A 15,534-nucleotide genomic window follows, 5' to 3' on the forward strand; every position below is an offset into this window, starting at 1 on the left:
TCCTCTGGGAGTAACAATGCAGCTTTCAGTTATTTTGCTTTACAATAGGGAGCTCCCTCTATCCCAAATGCCCTTGTCATATAGGAGAGACTCTTCAAAGCTTGGGCACTGAATGTGAGTGGCAGAGTTTCAGACCAGTCTGATTTGTTTGAGTGAAAGTAAACAGTGTGGGGCTGATAAAAGTCCTCTCAGTCCTGAACCTCTGTAAACACCTACTTTTTTTGTTGCTACTCCCGCACCACGCATTGATTTCAAAAGCCATGTCGTCATCCAAAAACCTATCAATGGCCTTGTCCCTCCCATTAGCTCCAAGCTCTTTGATGTACCAGCCCTGCTTTGTATCCTTTTTCCTGTTTTCTTTGCCCTGCTTTTGACAACAAAGTGTTTCACAAATTTGTTCTCACGCTCTGTAACTCCCTCTCTTTCCTATCAGGCTGTGCTCCATCAGAACTCACTCAAAATGCAGATCTTTGAATCTCCTTTTGTTCACCTATCCATTGCTTGGTTTGCTTTCTTTGTTTTGACCTGCACAAAGTGTTTTGTTATGCTGCAGATGCTCCTCTTGCCAAGTTGTGGGTTTTTTTGAGCATTTGAATTCTTCCCTCCAGTAACTCAGCACAGGTGTTTCTACTGTTGGCTGTGGATACACTTTTTTTTCAGCATTTACAATTGTTGACTAATACAGGAACATCTCTTTCCATCATAACATCCCCACAGTGTGGAAGCAGGCTACTCAGCCCATCGAGTCCACACTGACCCTCGAAAGAACATCCCACCCAGACCCACCCCCCTATCCTATCCCTGTAACCATGCACTTCCCAACCTCCACACTACGGGCAATTTAAGCATGAATAGTCCACCTAACCTGAACATCTTTGGATTGTGGGAGGAAACTGGAGCACCCAGAAGAAACTTACACCTACACAGGGAAAATGTGCAAGATTCACAAATACTGTCACCCATGGGTGCCTGGTACTGTGAGGCAACAGTGCTAACCACTGAGCCACCCATGAATTGACATCACCCTCCCTACTTAGCTGAGCTTGGAGATCCAAATCCACTGATGAAACCAAGAAGGGTCTTCGAGGATAGTCTTTAAATCCAGTAGTTTTTGACAGCAGGTTTGCAGAGTTTATCAGCGTTGTATATGATTTATTTCAGTGAAGTTCTCATATGGTAACACATGAAAAACAATTACCTTCTCTAATACTAGGATGACATCTCCTTTGCGTAGATTGAGCTCATCTTCTGCCCACGCAGTGTAGTCAAATGCTGCCTTATAGCATTCTGAAAAGGAAGATTACTCCATGAAACAAACCAGACCCTAAAATAATGGATAGAATCTTAATGGCCCTTGCAACATGGGAACAAGGTTCCTAAGGTCAGGGGAAATGGGGTGCACAATGGCAGATTGATTCTCTGATCATGTCCCTCTCTCAATGAATTTTACTGATAGCAGGTGAGAGATTGAACAGTCTTCTGGATACAAGGAGCAGGTGAACACATAAAGGCTCCAGTTGAGTACCATTTTATCAGGTCCCTATTATGCTCAATGGTAATTGCTTCTAAAAATATCTTCCACCTATCCCCATAAGTTTCAGGGCCTCTTCCTTCACCAGTAAATGGCCACCGTTCCTGATGCTGTTGAGGCTCCTAAGCCACCAGCCAGTTGGATTGGCTGTAAAGCAGGACTTCTTCCTGGTGAGGGGGCGATTTCCAGTTGAATGACCCTCCTCTGAGTGCTCCAGTGGTTGCTGAACATTGCTGGGATGGGGGAACCCCCATGGTTTGGTCAATTCTGCCCACTGTGACTAACTTTCCTACTGAGTGGCTGACAAGTAAGGGTCTCAGGTTATGTTTGATGTCAGGGTTGGATGATCTTGGCCAGGCTGCTAGCGGGGCTGTCACAATTGACCTCAGTGTCTATGGTAGGATGTGGGCATGGAAATCGGCCAGCCTTTCCCACATGACTATCAGCTGCTGATCTTATTGGAAGGTACATGTGTTGAGTGAGAACAGGACCAGATTGAGACTATGCTGACAACCTACAATGCTCAGGTGTCTGTAATTAGTACCTCAAGGGCAGCGATGTGGGCGAGAAACCTGTCAGAAAACCCGGAGGAAGGGGGAAGAAATGGTGGAAGACCAATATTTCGACCAAAACCGACACCAATTGCAGAGGGATCACTGGATGACTGTGTCTCACTTTGAAGGTTCTAATCACCCTCTACACATTCCCACAAATAAACTCCTGAACTCTGTCTCAGACAAAACCCACCACTTCCCCATTCCATGCCAATGTGTATTGGCATGTCTGTGTGCAACAGGCAAAGACCAGCACATGGACCACCTCCCAGCATCTGAGCACCCAATAAATCAAATACTCTGATACAAACCCAGCTGTTGTCTCTCACTTCTAGGTTTCCCAAGGCTTGCACTGGGATGCAATGATCCAGACATTGGGACCTACAAAAAAAAGAACTTTTAGCTTCAATAGCAAACATTCTGAAATTTAAAAAAAACTGATTATAAATTTCTGGTGCCAAATATGAGTCAACCCAGTGAATAGCACTCTCATTTCTGTGTCACAGGGTTGTCTATTCAAGTTCTAGACTCGACTGGTGAGCATAAAATTCAGGCTGATTCTACAGTGTAGTACTGAGGGAGTGCTGCATTGTCAGAGATGCCTGTCTTTTTGGTAAGGCGTTAAACTGAGGCCCATTGGATGAATGTAAAATATTCTATTGCAATATTTTTAAGAACTGTGCTGCTTCTCTTGATGCCCTGTGAATTGATTATCCCTCAAACAACTTGACTATAAACAGAAAGTAATAAGCAGGTTAGACTATGGTGAGCCAATGGATGTTATCTACCTGGTGTCAAGAAGGCCTTTGACAAGTTGCCACACAGGAGGCTACTGAGTAAGATGAGGGCCCATAGTGTTAGAGGCAAGGTGCTAGCATTGAGCCATAGAGTCATAGAGATGTACCGCATGGAAACAGACCCTTCGGTCCAACCCATCCATGCCGACCAGATATCCCAACCCAATCTAGTCCCACCTGACAGCACCCGGCCCATATCTTTCCAAACCCTTCCTATTCATATACCCATCCAAATGCCTCTTAAATGTTGCAATTGTACCAGCCTCCATCACATCCTCTGGCAGCTCATTCCATACACGTACCACCCTCTGCGTGAAAAAGTTGCCCTTTAGGTCTCTCTTATATCTTTCCCCTCTCACCCTAAACCTATGCTCTCTAGTTCTGGACTCCCCGACCCCAGGGAAAAGACTTTGTCTATTTATCATATCCATGCCCCTCATAATTTTGTAAACCTCTATAAGGTCACCCCTCAGCCATCGACGCTCCAGGGAAAACAGCCCAGTCTATTCAGCCTCTCCCTGTAGCTCAGATCCTCCAACCCTGGCAACATCCTTGTAAATCTTTTCTGAACCCTTTCAAGTTTCACAACATCTTTCCAATAGGAAGGAGACCAGAATTGCATGCAATATTCCAACAGTGGCCTGACCAATGTCCTGTACAGCCGCAACATGACTTCCCAACTCCTATACTCAATACTTTGACCAATAAATGAAAGCATACCAAACGCCTTCTTCACTATCCTATCTACCTGCGACTCCACTTTCAAGGAGCTATGAACCTGCACTCTAAGGTCTCTTTGTTCAGCAACACTCCCTAGGACTTTACCATTAAGTGTATAAGTCCTGCTAAGATTTGCTTTCCCAAAATGCAGCACTTCGCATTTATCTGAATTAAACTCCATCTGCCACTTCTCAGCCCATTGGCCCACCTGGTCCAGATCCTATTGTATTGTGAGGTAACCTTCTTCGCTGTCCACTACACCTCCAATTTTGGTGTCACGTGCAAACTTACTAACTGCACCTCTTCTGCTCACATCCAAATCATTTATGTAAATTACAAAATGTGGAGGGCCCAGCACCGATCTTTGTGGCACTCCACTGGTCACAGGCCTCCGTCTGAAAAACAACCCTCCACCACCCTCTGTCTTCTACCTTTGAGCCAGTTCTGTATCCAAATGGCTAGTTCTCCCTGTATTCCACGAGATCTAACCTTGCTAATCAGTCTCCCATGGGGAACCTTGTCGAACGCCTTACTGAGGTCCATATAGATCACATCCACTGCTCTGCCCTCATCAATCTTCTTTGTTACTTCAAAGAACTCAATCAAGTTTGTGAGACATGATTTCCCACACACAAAGTCATGTTGACTATCCCGAATCAGTCCTTGCCTTTCCAATAAAATGTACATTCTGTTCCTCAGGATTCCCTCCAACAATTTGCCCACCACTGAGGTCAGGCTCACCGGTCTATATTTCCCTGGCTTGTCGTTACCGCCCTTCTTAAACAGTGGCACCACGTTTGCCAAACTCGTTTTCCGGCACCTCACCTGTGACTATCGATGATACAAATATCTCAGCAAGAGGCCCAGCAATCACTTCTCTAGCTTCCCACAGAGTTCTCGGGTACACCTGATCAGGTCCTGGGGATTTATCCACTTTTAACCGTTTCAAGACATCCAGCACTCCCTCCTCTGTAATTTGGACATTTTGCAAGATGTCACCATCTATTTCCCTACAGTCTATATCTTCTATACCCTTTTCCACAGTAAATACTGATGCAAAATATTCATTTAGTATCACCCCCATTTTCTGTGGCTCCACACAAAGGCGCCTTGCTGATCTTTGAGGGGCCCTATTCTCTCCCTAGTTAACCTTTTGTCCTTAATATATTTGTAAAAACCCTTTGGATTCTCCTTAATTCTATTTGCCAAAGCTATCTCATGTCCCCGTTTTGCCCTCCTGATTTCCCTCTTAAGTATACTCCTACTTTCTTTATACTCTTCTAAGGATTCACTCGATCTAACCTGTCTATACCTGACATATGCTTCTTTCTTTTTCTAAACCAAACCCTCAATTTCTTTAGTCATCCAGCATTCCCTATACCTACCAGCCTTCCCTTTCACCCTCACAGGAATATACTTTCTCTGGATCCTTGTTATATCATTTCTGAAGGCTTCCCATTTTCCAGCCATCCCTTTACCTGTGAACATCTGCCTCCAATCAGCTTTCGAAAGTTCTTGCCTAATACTGTCAAAATTGGCCTTTCTCCAATTTAGAACTTCAACTTTTAGATCTGGTCTATCCTTTTCCATCACTATTTTAAAACAAATAGAATTATGGTCGCTCGCCCCATAGTGCTCCCCCACTGACACCTCAGTCACCTGCCCTGCCTTATTTCCCAAGAGTAGGTCAAGTTTTGCACCTTCTCTAGTAGGTACATACACATACTGAATCAGAAAATTGTCTTGTACACACTTAAGAAATTCCTCTCAGTTCCACCCAAATAACTTCCCTGGATGTATTTCCAGGAATATCCTCCCTCAGCACAGCTGTAATGCTATCCCTTATCAAAAATACCACTCCCCCTCCTCTCTTGCCTCCCTTTCTATCCTTCCTGTAGCATTTGTATCTTGGAACATTAAGCTGCCAGTCCTGCCCATCCCTGAGCCATGTTTCTGTAATTGCTATGATATCCCAGTCCCATATTGCTAACCATGCCCTGAGTTCATCTGCCTTCCCTGTTAGGCCCCTTGCATTGAAATAAATGCAGTTTAATTTATTAGTCCTCTCTTGTCCCTGCCTGCTCTGACTGTTTGACTCACTTCTGTTCTCAGCTGTACCCATCTCAGATCGATCTCTTTCCTCACTATCTCCCTGGGTCTGCTCCCCCCTCTCACCTTACTTGTTTAAATCCTCCCAAGCAGTTCGAGCAAATTTCCTTGCCAGTATATTAGTCCCCTTCCAATTTAGGTGCAATCTGTCCTTCTTGTACAGGTCACTTCTACCCCAAAAGAGATTCCAATGATCCAAAAATGTGAATCCTTCTCCCATACACCAGCTCCTCAGCCATGCATTCATCTGCTCTATCCTCCTATTCCTGTCCTCACTAGCTCGTAGCACTGGGAGTAATCCAGATATTACTACCCTAGAGGACCTCCTTTTTAAATTTCTGCCTAACTCTCCGTAATCTCCCTTCAGAATCTCAACCTTTTCCCTTCCTATATCATTGGTTCCAATGTGGACAATGACCTGCTGCTGGCCCCTCTCCCCCGTGAGAACATTCTGCACCCTCTCTGAGACATCCTTGATCCTTGCACCAGGGAAACAACACACCATTCTGCTTTTTCTCTGCTGGCCACAGAAACGTCTGTCTGTACCTCTGACTACAGAATCCCCTAACACAATTGATCTCTTGGAAGCCGACGTACCCCTCGTTGCATTAGAGCATGGGTAGAAGAAAGCAGAGAATGGAAATGGAAGCCAGTGACAAGTGGTGTTCCACAAGGGTCAGTGTTGGGACCACAACTTTTCACTTTATAAATTAATGATCTCGGTGAAGGTACTGAGGGCATTCTGGCTACATTTGCAGACAATACCAAGATAGCTATAGGGACAGGTAATGTAGAGGAATGGGGAGGCTGCAGAAGGATTTGGACAGGTTAGGAGAGTGAGCAAAGAAGTGCCAGATAAAGTACAACGTGGAAAAGTGTGAGGTCATGCACTTTGGTCGGAAGAATAGAGGCAGGGACTATTTTCTAAATGGAGAGAAAATTCAGAAGTCCGAAGTGCAAAATACCTAGGAGTTCTAGTTTGGGATTCTCTCAAGGTAAACTTACAGGTTGAGTCAGTAGTTAAGAAGGCAAATGCAATGATGGCATTTATTTTGAGAGGACTTGAATATGAAAGTAGGGATAGACCTCTGAGGCTCTATGAGGCTCTGGGCAGGCCACATTTGGAGTATTGTGCACTGTTTTGGGCCCCATTTCTGAGGAAGGATGTACTGGTCCTGGAACAGATTCAGAAGAGGTTCATGAGAATGGTGCCAGGAGTGATAACCTTAGCATATGAGCAACATTTTGGCACTCTAGATCTATACTTGTTGGAGTTTAGAAGGATAAGGGGGGGGATCTAATTGAGACATACAGAATATGAATAGTCTGCTCAGAGTAAATGTTGGGAAGATGTTTCCATTGGTAGGAGAGTCTAGGACCCGAGAGCACAGCCTTAGATTAAAGGGAAGACCTTTTAGAATGGAGATAAGGAGAAACTTCTTCATCCAGAGAGTGGGGAATCCATGGAATTCACTGCCACAGAAGGCTGTGGAGGCCAGGTCATTGAGTATATTTAAAACAGAGATAGATAGATTCTTGATTGTCAAGGGGATTAAGGGTTATGGGGAGAAAGTGGGAAAATGGGGTTGAGAAACTTATCAGCCATGATTGGATGGCGGAACAGACTCGCTGGGCTGAAAGGCCTAATTTCTGCTGCTATGTCTTCTGGTCATATGAGGACATTTTTACCTCGATCTTTGGACAAAATGGTTCCGTCGATCTGCCAGCAGTTCAACTATATTTCAAAAGTAATTCATCAACTGTACAGTACTTTGGAATATTGCGAAGTTGCAAAAGGCACAAGTTATTACAAAGTCATTTCAGTGTCCTCATATTCTGAGGGAATGTTTTCCATGAAGAGATATAGGTGTTAAAGAAAATGACAACACAATAGAAATGATTCTCTGATAATGCTCCTTTCTTAGTGAGCCTTTAGAACATGAACCTAATAAATGTGTTTCTCCATAATATTTCTGTGTTCATTCTGTTGTGTAGTGGCAGACATCAATCCTGAATTATACATTACTTTTTCACATTTCTTTGGCACACTATCAGTCTTAAACATTTCTCACTCTTTGCCACTTGATAGTTCACACCTTCACTATTGTTCAAAGAGAAATAGTCGAAGCTTTTCATCTTGCACTCATCAGGATTAACACAAGAATGCCAAATTTCAAAGGCAGCAACAATTGCATGAGGGAAAGAGTGCTGACTGGTTGGCATATCCAGTTTGATTGGTTCCAACATATCCTTGATGTATCCTACTTCAGCATCAAACATACCCAGTGAGCAATTGGCTCGGGCCCATTTACAAGATCATTTATGACGTCAATCTTGTAGCAGATGGGGCTGTAGGATTCCCAACCAGCAAAGGTAGGATGCAGTAGATTATAGCACATTGGTTTCTCAACTAGCATGCTGGTGGGTAGTGTGATACATTAATCACTTGATGGCTCAGTGGTTATCCCTGCTGCCTCACCAGGGACCCAGGTTCAATTCCAGTCTCGGGCGACTGTCTATGTGAAGTTTGCACATTCTCCCCGTGTCTGCATGGGTTCCCTCTGAGTGCTTAGGTTTCCTCCCAGAGTCCAAAATGCACAGGTTAGGTGGATTAGCCATGGGAAATGCAGGGTTCCAGGGATAGGGAAGGGTGGGTGGGTCTGCGTGGGATGCCCATAGGATGGTCAATGTGGACTCAATGTGCCAAATGGTCTGCCTCCACATTGTAGGGGTTCTATGAGTTTCAGTGCCAGGACACCTTAGTAACCAGTGATTTAATATCATACATGTCCCTTCAACTGTCCACAATACACAGAATACTGACTATACTCAAATAAACTGCACTTGCAAAACTCAGAACGTAATGTCTAATGTTAGATATGCTTCTGCAATTGGATAGCATTCATTGAACAATCCTGAGTAGGCTAAAAATAAACAATAACAACTAGTTGAATACTATCAGTTGAGTTTGTAAGGTGGTACACCTATCCTTGCTAGTGGCTACATACGTTCACATGAAAGGACCTGCCATGTGCAGACAAAATGAATACATCCAGGCATTTCATCTTTTTTTTTGGAATGCAGGAAAGCATGTGGGACAGTACCTCCTGAGGCATTCACCTGGCAACATCTCAACAAACCAGATCGAACCTGTTAACTATTTAGCATCATTTTTTTTCGCATGCAGTAGAAATCGTTGTTCCTTTTGGCATTCTTGTGCCTGTGCCAATGAGTGCAAGATGCAAGACTTCAGCAGCATGGACCCTTTATTTTAGCCATTTCTCAGTCAGGTATAACAGGGACTGAATACAACGTGCTGCCTTTGGAATCTGGTGCAAGGAAACCCTGGTTCTCAGCTCTTCCTTTCATAGTTGGGATTAGAAATTGAGATTTCTCAATGCTCAGGTACAATTTCTGGATCACTAGAAACCTCCATTGTGGTTGCTTCATAAGTTGGACACTGGTTGACACTAGGCCATGGATTCACTCCAAGCCTCAGTCTACAGGCTCCATCCACACTACACAACTTGCAGACACTGCTTTGTTACTAAGGTGCAATTGTAATATTTTAAGGATAGATGGATGGCTCCTTGATTGTTTTGTACATATTGACAGGTTAATATGTTGGCATCATTAGAATATTTGAGATTTGTCTGTTGGATACATCACAGCCAAACTGTGCAATTTGATCTCAGTGTGAAAGCTTTGGGGTCCGTCTACCTGTCACTATTCACAGAAGGAGCAGATTGACAGAAGCTGACTCCAACACTGAGAGTGCTTTTGCATCTCCTCATCACAAAGACTGTTTCTGTTTTACCTGGATGTCTGAGCTTGGCTTGCTTTCATTCAGGACACCAAAATCTAAGGGAAGAAAAGTTATGATAAGAAATGACGTGAAACTGGAGCATGAACATCTTCCCTTTGCTGTTCCTAGCAGAACCTGAAGTCCTGACAGTTGTTACTAAAGCCCTTTCCCCCAACACTAAATACTCACAGACAGAGGCACTTACTGAAACACAACATTAAGATTAATTTAGGATATCTGGTTGGCATAGACAAGTTGGACAGAAGAGTCTGTTTCTGTGCTGTACATCTTGATGACTCTATGACTCTAGTTAGAATCCTGCATTACATTTATATTGTTTTATCCTCTCCTTTCATCTGGGCAGTGATCCGCTAAACATTTTGCATTTGAAGTTCCAATTAAATTAACCTTTATTCTCTGCTTTCTTCCCCCCCTCGTATCATTGCTGTAATTATTCCACTTGCTGTTCACATTCCTGTCTCAACATCAGCACGTCATTGATTCCATAAGTCAGTAACGTAGACTGTTCACCCAGTGCAATCCCATACTCTTGGAGGCTTCTTATTGTGATGATAAATCAAGATATTTTTGGTTGCCTAATACCATCTAATCAATTTAAATGCAACAATGTAAGTGTTATTGCATTAAGAGCTGGATATACTAACAATTTTTTAGATTAGATTCCCTGCAGTGTGGAAACAGGCCCTTCGGCCCAACAAGTCCACACCGACCCTCCGAAGAGCAACCCATCCCAGACCTATTTCCCTCTGACTAATGCACCTAACACTATGGGTAATTTAGCATGGCCAATTCACCTAACCTGCACATCTTTGGACTGTGGGAGGAAACCAGAACACCCAGAGGAAACCCACGCAGACACAGGGAGAATGTGCAAACTCCACACAGACAGTCACCCGAGACTGGAATCGAACCTGGGATTCTGGTGCTGTGAGGCAGCAGTGCTAACCACTGAGCCACCGTGCCTCTCATTTTTTAAAATCAAAGATATGCAGGTCAGGGAAATCAAATAATCCTATGGACCAGGATGAAACTACCTGACTGACTGCCATGTGCAATCCAGGAGAAGCACATTAGAGTCAAGATGCATACATTGTTATCTTAGTTGTCTAGGTTAGCCAATTGTTAACACAGAAAGCTGAGGAGGATAGGGCAGCAGAGGAGGGGAGGGATAAGGTCAGATATTAAACTTTGTTTTTCTCTTTCACTGGAAAAGGTTGGAGTTTTAATGCCTGTAACAGTGAGGGAGACAGAATAACCTCAGTTAATTTGCAAGTAGAAGCTCTAAGTTGAGATACGAATTTATACTGTTCATAATAAAGAGTTAATGGTGATTAGCTTAGGGACTGCTACTTGTTAAGTCTTACAAGAGAAGAATGGTAAATATGTTTCCTATGGTACAAGGAGCAGTAAAGGTTCTGGAAAAGTCTGAATTGAGTTAAATTATTATTAAATTAAATTACAATCAATTGTTATACAAAATGATTTAGTTTGTAGATTCAGTATTTACTTTGCCACAGAATTCTGTGGCAAATTTTACCTCCGAAAGGTAAAGGAAATTCATGCAGCAATCTCAACACAATCCAATAACCGAATGCGGGATCATATTGTTCCATCCTCTGCATCATTCTCCTACTTAACAAGATCTGATAGAGTGATCAGGATCCACTGACAGGAGTGACAGGCAATGTCGTGCATTTGATAATGTTGACAGCATTGACTGAACCCTCTAACACTTGGATTATTGGATACAATAAATTGAAGATTCGTACCAGACTCAGTAGTGAAGCCTCGGGCCTTCCTGTCAGTGTTGTCCATTTCTATGACAAAATTAGATGGGAAGCCCCCAGTCTGTCCATTCTTTCTTCCTATCCACCAACCATCTTCAATCTGAAAGGCAAGCAATTTTTAAAATTAGCTTGGCATGGTGCCATGATGGAGCAAGTCTCCATTTAATGTTATGAGAAGTTTTGGATGTAATAGATTGTCAGAATCTAATTGGCAGGTAGATCTGTAAACACAGCCACAGATTAGCAATAAAGACAAGAAGGAGATGAGGAGAACATTTTCTTCAATGTAGTGAGTCTTTATGATCAGGAACACAGTGCATTCTCGCAATCGCAAATACAATTAACAATCAGTCAGTGAGGACAGAACAGGAACACCTTTCAAGAAACATGTGGCTAGATTAATTTTTAATTTACACATAATCTGTCCATGGAATTGGATAACATAGTTATACAAACTTCCCCACTTGAGACTCCAGGCTTGGTTGACTGTTAATAATTAGGGACGGGCAATAAATGCTGGCCTAGCCAATGATGCCCACATCCCATGAATGAAGAAAGCTCTTGCAAAATTTGCGGGAAGACAATGGAGGTGGGCGAATTGGATCTTTCAATGAGCCAGTATAAGCACAGTGGGCCGAATGGCCATCTTCTGTGTGTATGATCATAAGGGCTTTACCTCACTGTGAGCAAAATTTCCCCATGTTTCATTGATCTCTCCTCAGGATATCTGACACATTTCAAACATGACTCATTAGCTTCACAATGGGGTGGTGAGTATTTCCCTGAACCACACCAGTCCATATTGTTCCCAGTCATTTTTCACGGATTCCAAAGTCCCTGAGCAGCAGTGGCTTCTGGATCCAGATGTCAGTGTGTCGGCACGCTGATCAGATTGCGTGGAACCGTTAAGTCTTAGAGGAAACGTTAGTTTAGATTGTCTTCTGGGGGCTGGAGGGAGGAGGGAAATTGGCACGAACTGAATTAGGTACCATTTTAATTAAGGTTGAAGGAGCCCTGCAAAGGGGCAGCTCAGCACCTGATTACACTGCCTCCGAGTGCAACAAAAGCCCAGAAGCAAATTGTGAGTGAGGGTCCTTCAACTTTAATGCAAATTCACTTAATGGATATAGTTTTTACTTAATTAAAATGTTACCTAATTCAGTTCGTGCCAATTTCCCTCCTCCCTCCAGCCCCCAGAAGACAATCTAAACTAACGTTTCCTCTAAGACTTAACGGTTCCACGCAATCTGATCAGCGTGCCGACACACTGACATCTGGATCCAGAAGCCACTGCTGCTCATGGACTTTGGAATCTGTGAAAAATGACAGGGAATGTGACCCTGGCACCAGGCAGGCAACATAACCTTCAGGGTTCATACTGTCTGCTGGAGCGAACAGTATCTGTCCCCATACTATACTGTCCCCTTAACTGACATAACACGATAGACAGAATCACCATGGAGTCTGGTGAAGATAATATTGTTCATTGGCAAAATGCTATTTGAAAGGGGATCTTACCTCATCGAGGATCTCAATGACATCTCCCAGGTTGAGTTCCAGCTCTTCTGCTTTTACAGGGCTGTAGGAAATGAGCACCTCACACCATCTCTGCTTCTTCTTCTTCTTTACCATTGGCTCTGGAATCACACACATGGCTGTTAGGGTTCCCTAGGTTTGAAGGAATAGAAATGCTGTTTCAGTCAGTCGTCACCCTCCCATACTCTCATCTCTGCAACTGTATATCCTTACTGGGATACAGCCCCAGAAGCCCTCTAGGGCATTCTTATGATTGAATCTAAATCCTGACTTCATCATAGAATGCCTACAGTGTGGCTGCAGGCCATTTGGCCCACTGAGACTATACAAACCCTCTGAAGATATTCCCACCCAGACCCACCCATTCCTGTAACCCTGCATTTCCCACAGGTAATCCATATAGCCTGCACATGCCTGGACACTATGGGCAATTTAGCATGGCCAATCCACCTAACTTCCACATATTTGGACTGTCAGAGGAAATGGAGCACCCAGAGGAAACCCACACAGACACAGGGAGAACATGCAACTCCTCACAGACAGTCACCCGAGGGTGGATTTGAACTTGGGTCTTTGGTACTGAGGCAGCAGGTTTAACCACTGAGCCACCAGGCCACCAAATCATGAATGACTTCTCTCCAAGTCTTTCGGCAACGTAAGAAACCACAATGTAATATTTCAAAACCTTCCAAAGCAAAGTCATTTCTCATTATTGAATTGATCTCATCCTTTATTTTCAGAGCTACCCCACCACCATATTAGCTACACACACCTTTCTACTAATTTCCGATCAATCCTGGGTGCCATAGCTGAATCTGGCCAATTCTAACAAATGTCTGCTGTCTCAGAGATCGACTAACCCAGAACAAACCAGGCACTGGACCCAACATTTCTCTCCCCCATTTGCTTCAGTGCCACAATTGTTATAATTGGCATTACTCTTTCCAAGATTTCCATGATGGCTGCTTATCAGCACAGTGTAGTTCTTTTGACGCTTGACTCAAGTGTCGATTATGAATAATGCTCAATAATTTGTTATTGACATCTGTCTTCCAGCCTACTGCTCTTACTTGGTGTCTATATGCCCGTTGGTATCATTGGTGTGAATGAATTCTATTAAAAACTATTTACCCAAATCAAGAATCAACACTGGCACAAACTGTTTCTGTGTTGAAATCTCAATGTGTCTGCAACTGTCCGTCTCACTGCCCGTCTGTGTCCCAGCTGATGTCCGCCTGTACTGGTTAGTACTCCCTGACTCTCTATCAGGGCTAATATTCTGCGCTAGGTCTGATCAGTGACACAGACCATTTTAAGAGGAATGGAGTAAAATATTTGGTTGAAAACTGAAGACGTCTCGTGATGTTGGCTCCTGTAAATTTTGAATAATCAAGTTATTGTGGTCACAAAGATATGGAGAAAAGTGAATCATTTCCGATGTATCGCAGACCTAAATTCTCCAAGTATCAGTAGCCTGTCTAAATACGAAAGATGATCCTTAAACCTCCAACTCTGAACGAATCGGGCAGAGTCACTGCATGGCCACACAATCCCAATGTACTGCAGCCAGAAAAAGAGGATATTTTATCCCACAAGACAAATGGTCCTTTGGGAGAATTGACAAGTGAAATGAGGAAAGTGTAGGAATGACAGAAGGAGATAAACAAGTTGGTAGAGTGGCCAGATAGATGGTAGGTGAATTTCAATGCAGATAAATGTGAGGCAAAACAAAGAACATGGAGGGACAGTATTAATGGTGGGGGTGGGGGTGGGGGTGGCAGATAGAATGGATTATTGTTAGATTGTTAATCCAGTGACCCCAGATAATGAATGGGGACCCGGGTTCAAATCCCACACATGGCAGATGGTGAAATTGGAATTCAATAAATGTCCGGGTTTAAGAGTCTAATAATGACCATTGTTGGAAAAACCCATCTGGTTCACTAATGTCCTTGAGGGAAGGAAACTGCCATTCTTACCTGGTCTGGCCTACATGTGACTCCAGGCCCACAACAAGGTGGTTGACTCTTAATTGCAATTAGGGATGGGTAATAAATGCTGGCCTAGCCAGCGACACCCTAATCCTGTGTATGAACAAAAAAGGTAAAGGGCACTTACTTGAACCATTATGCAGACCCAGATGACAAGAAAAACAGTAAATCATGGAAGTCAATATACAGCTCATACAGGAGCTCCATTTTGAACTATACAGGATGAGTGAGAGTAGTATTTGTAGTGCTATTGATCTTTTGTTCTGGAGAGACCTGGGTGTAGATGTGCATAACTCATTTAAGGTAACCATACAGGTCAAGAGATCTGTCGACAGCGAATAGGATATTCAAGTTCCATTAATTGGGGCGCAGTTCAAGAGCAGAGATTTTCTGATGATCTTACAATGGCTAGACCACTCATCTAGACTATTGTGTACTACTCTGGGTTACACGCTATCAGAAGAATGTGAATGCAGTGGAGAGAGTTCAGAACAGTCTTAGCAGATGGGTTCCAGGATTGAGACCTTGCAGTCACGTGGAAAGATTGGAAAATTGGGACTGTCACCCTTGGAGAATGGAAAGCGAAGAGGAAATTTGAACATGTTCTTCAAAATCATGACAAGTCTGAACAGAGTAGAGAGGATAACTGTTCCTACTTGCAAAAGAATTGAGAACCAGAGATG

At 43.4% G+C, this 15,534-nt stretch overlaps 1 protein-coding gene across 5 annotated transcripts in view; it reads right to left on the minus strand.

Moving 5' to 3' along the window:
* Positions 1-15,534, minus strand: part of sh3d21 (SH3 domain containing 21) — a 122,956-nt gene that overhangs the window by 64,868 nt on the left and 42,554 nt on the right. For all 5 annotated transcript variants that reach the window (XM_072548578.1, XM_072548577.1, XM_072548576.1 and 2 more), the window contains exons 4-8: positions 12,843-12,961; positions 11,307-11,424; positions 9,529-9,572; positions 2,397-2,466; positions 1,199-1,287 (exon numbers count right to left, since the gene is read on the minus strand). In XM_072548578.1, the coding sequence (XP_072404679.1) occupies positions 1,199-1,287; positions 2,397-2,466; positions 9,529-9,572; positions 11,307-11,424; positions 12,843-12,961 (440 nt within the window). The remainder of the gene's footprint in view (positions 1-1,198; positions 1,288-2,396; positions 2,467-9,528; positions 9,573-11,306; positions 11,425-12,842; positions 12,962-15,534) is intronic.

This window comes from Chiloscyllium punctatum, chromosome 27 (genome assembly GCF_047496795.1).
Source record: "Chiloscyllium punctatum isolate Juve2018m chromosome 27, sChiPun1.3, whole genome shotgun sequence".
NCBI classification, from domain to species: domain Eukaryota; kingdom Metazoa; phylum Chordata; class Chondrichthyes; order Orectolobiformes; family Hemiscylliidae; genus Chiloscyllium; species Chiloscyllium punctatum.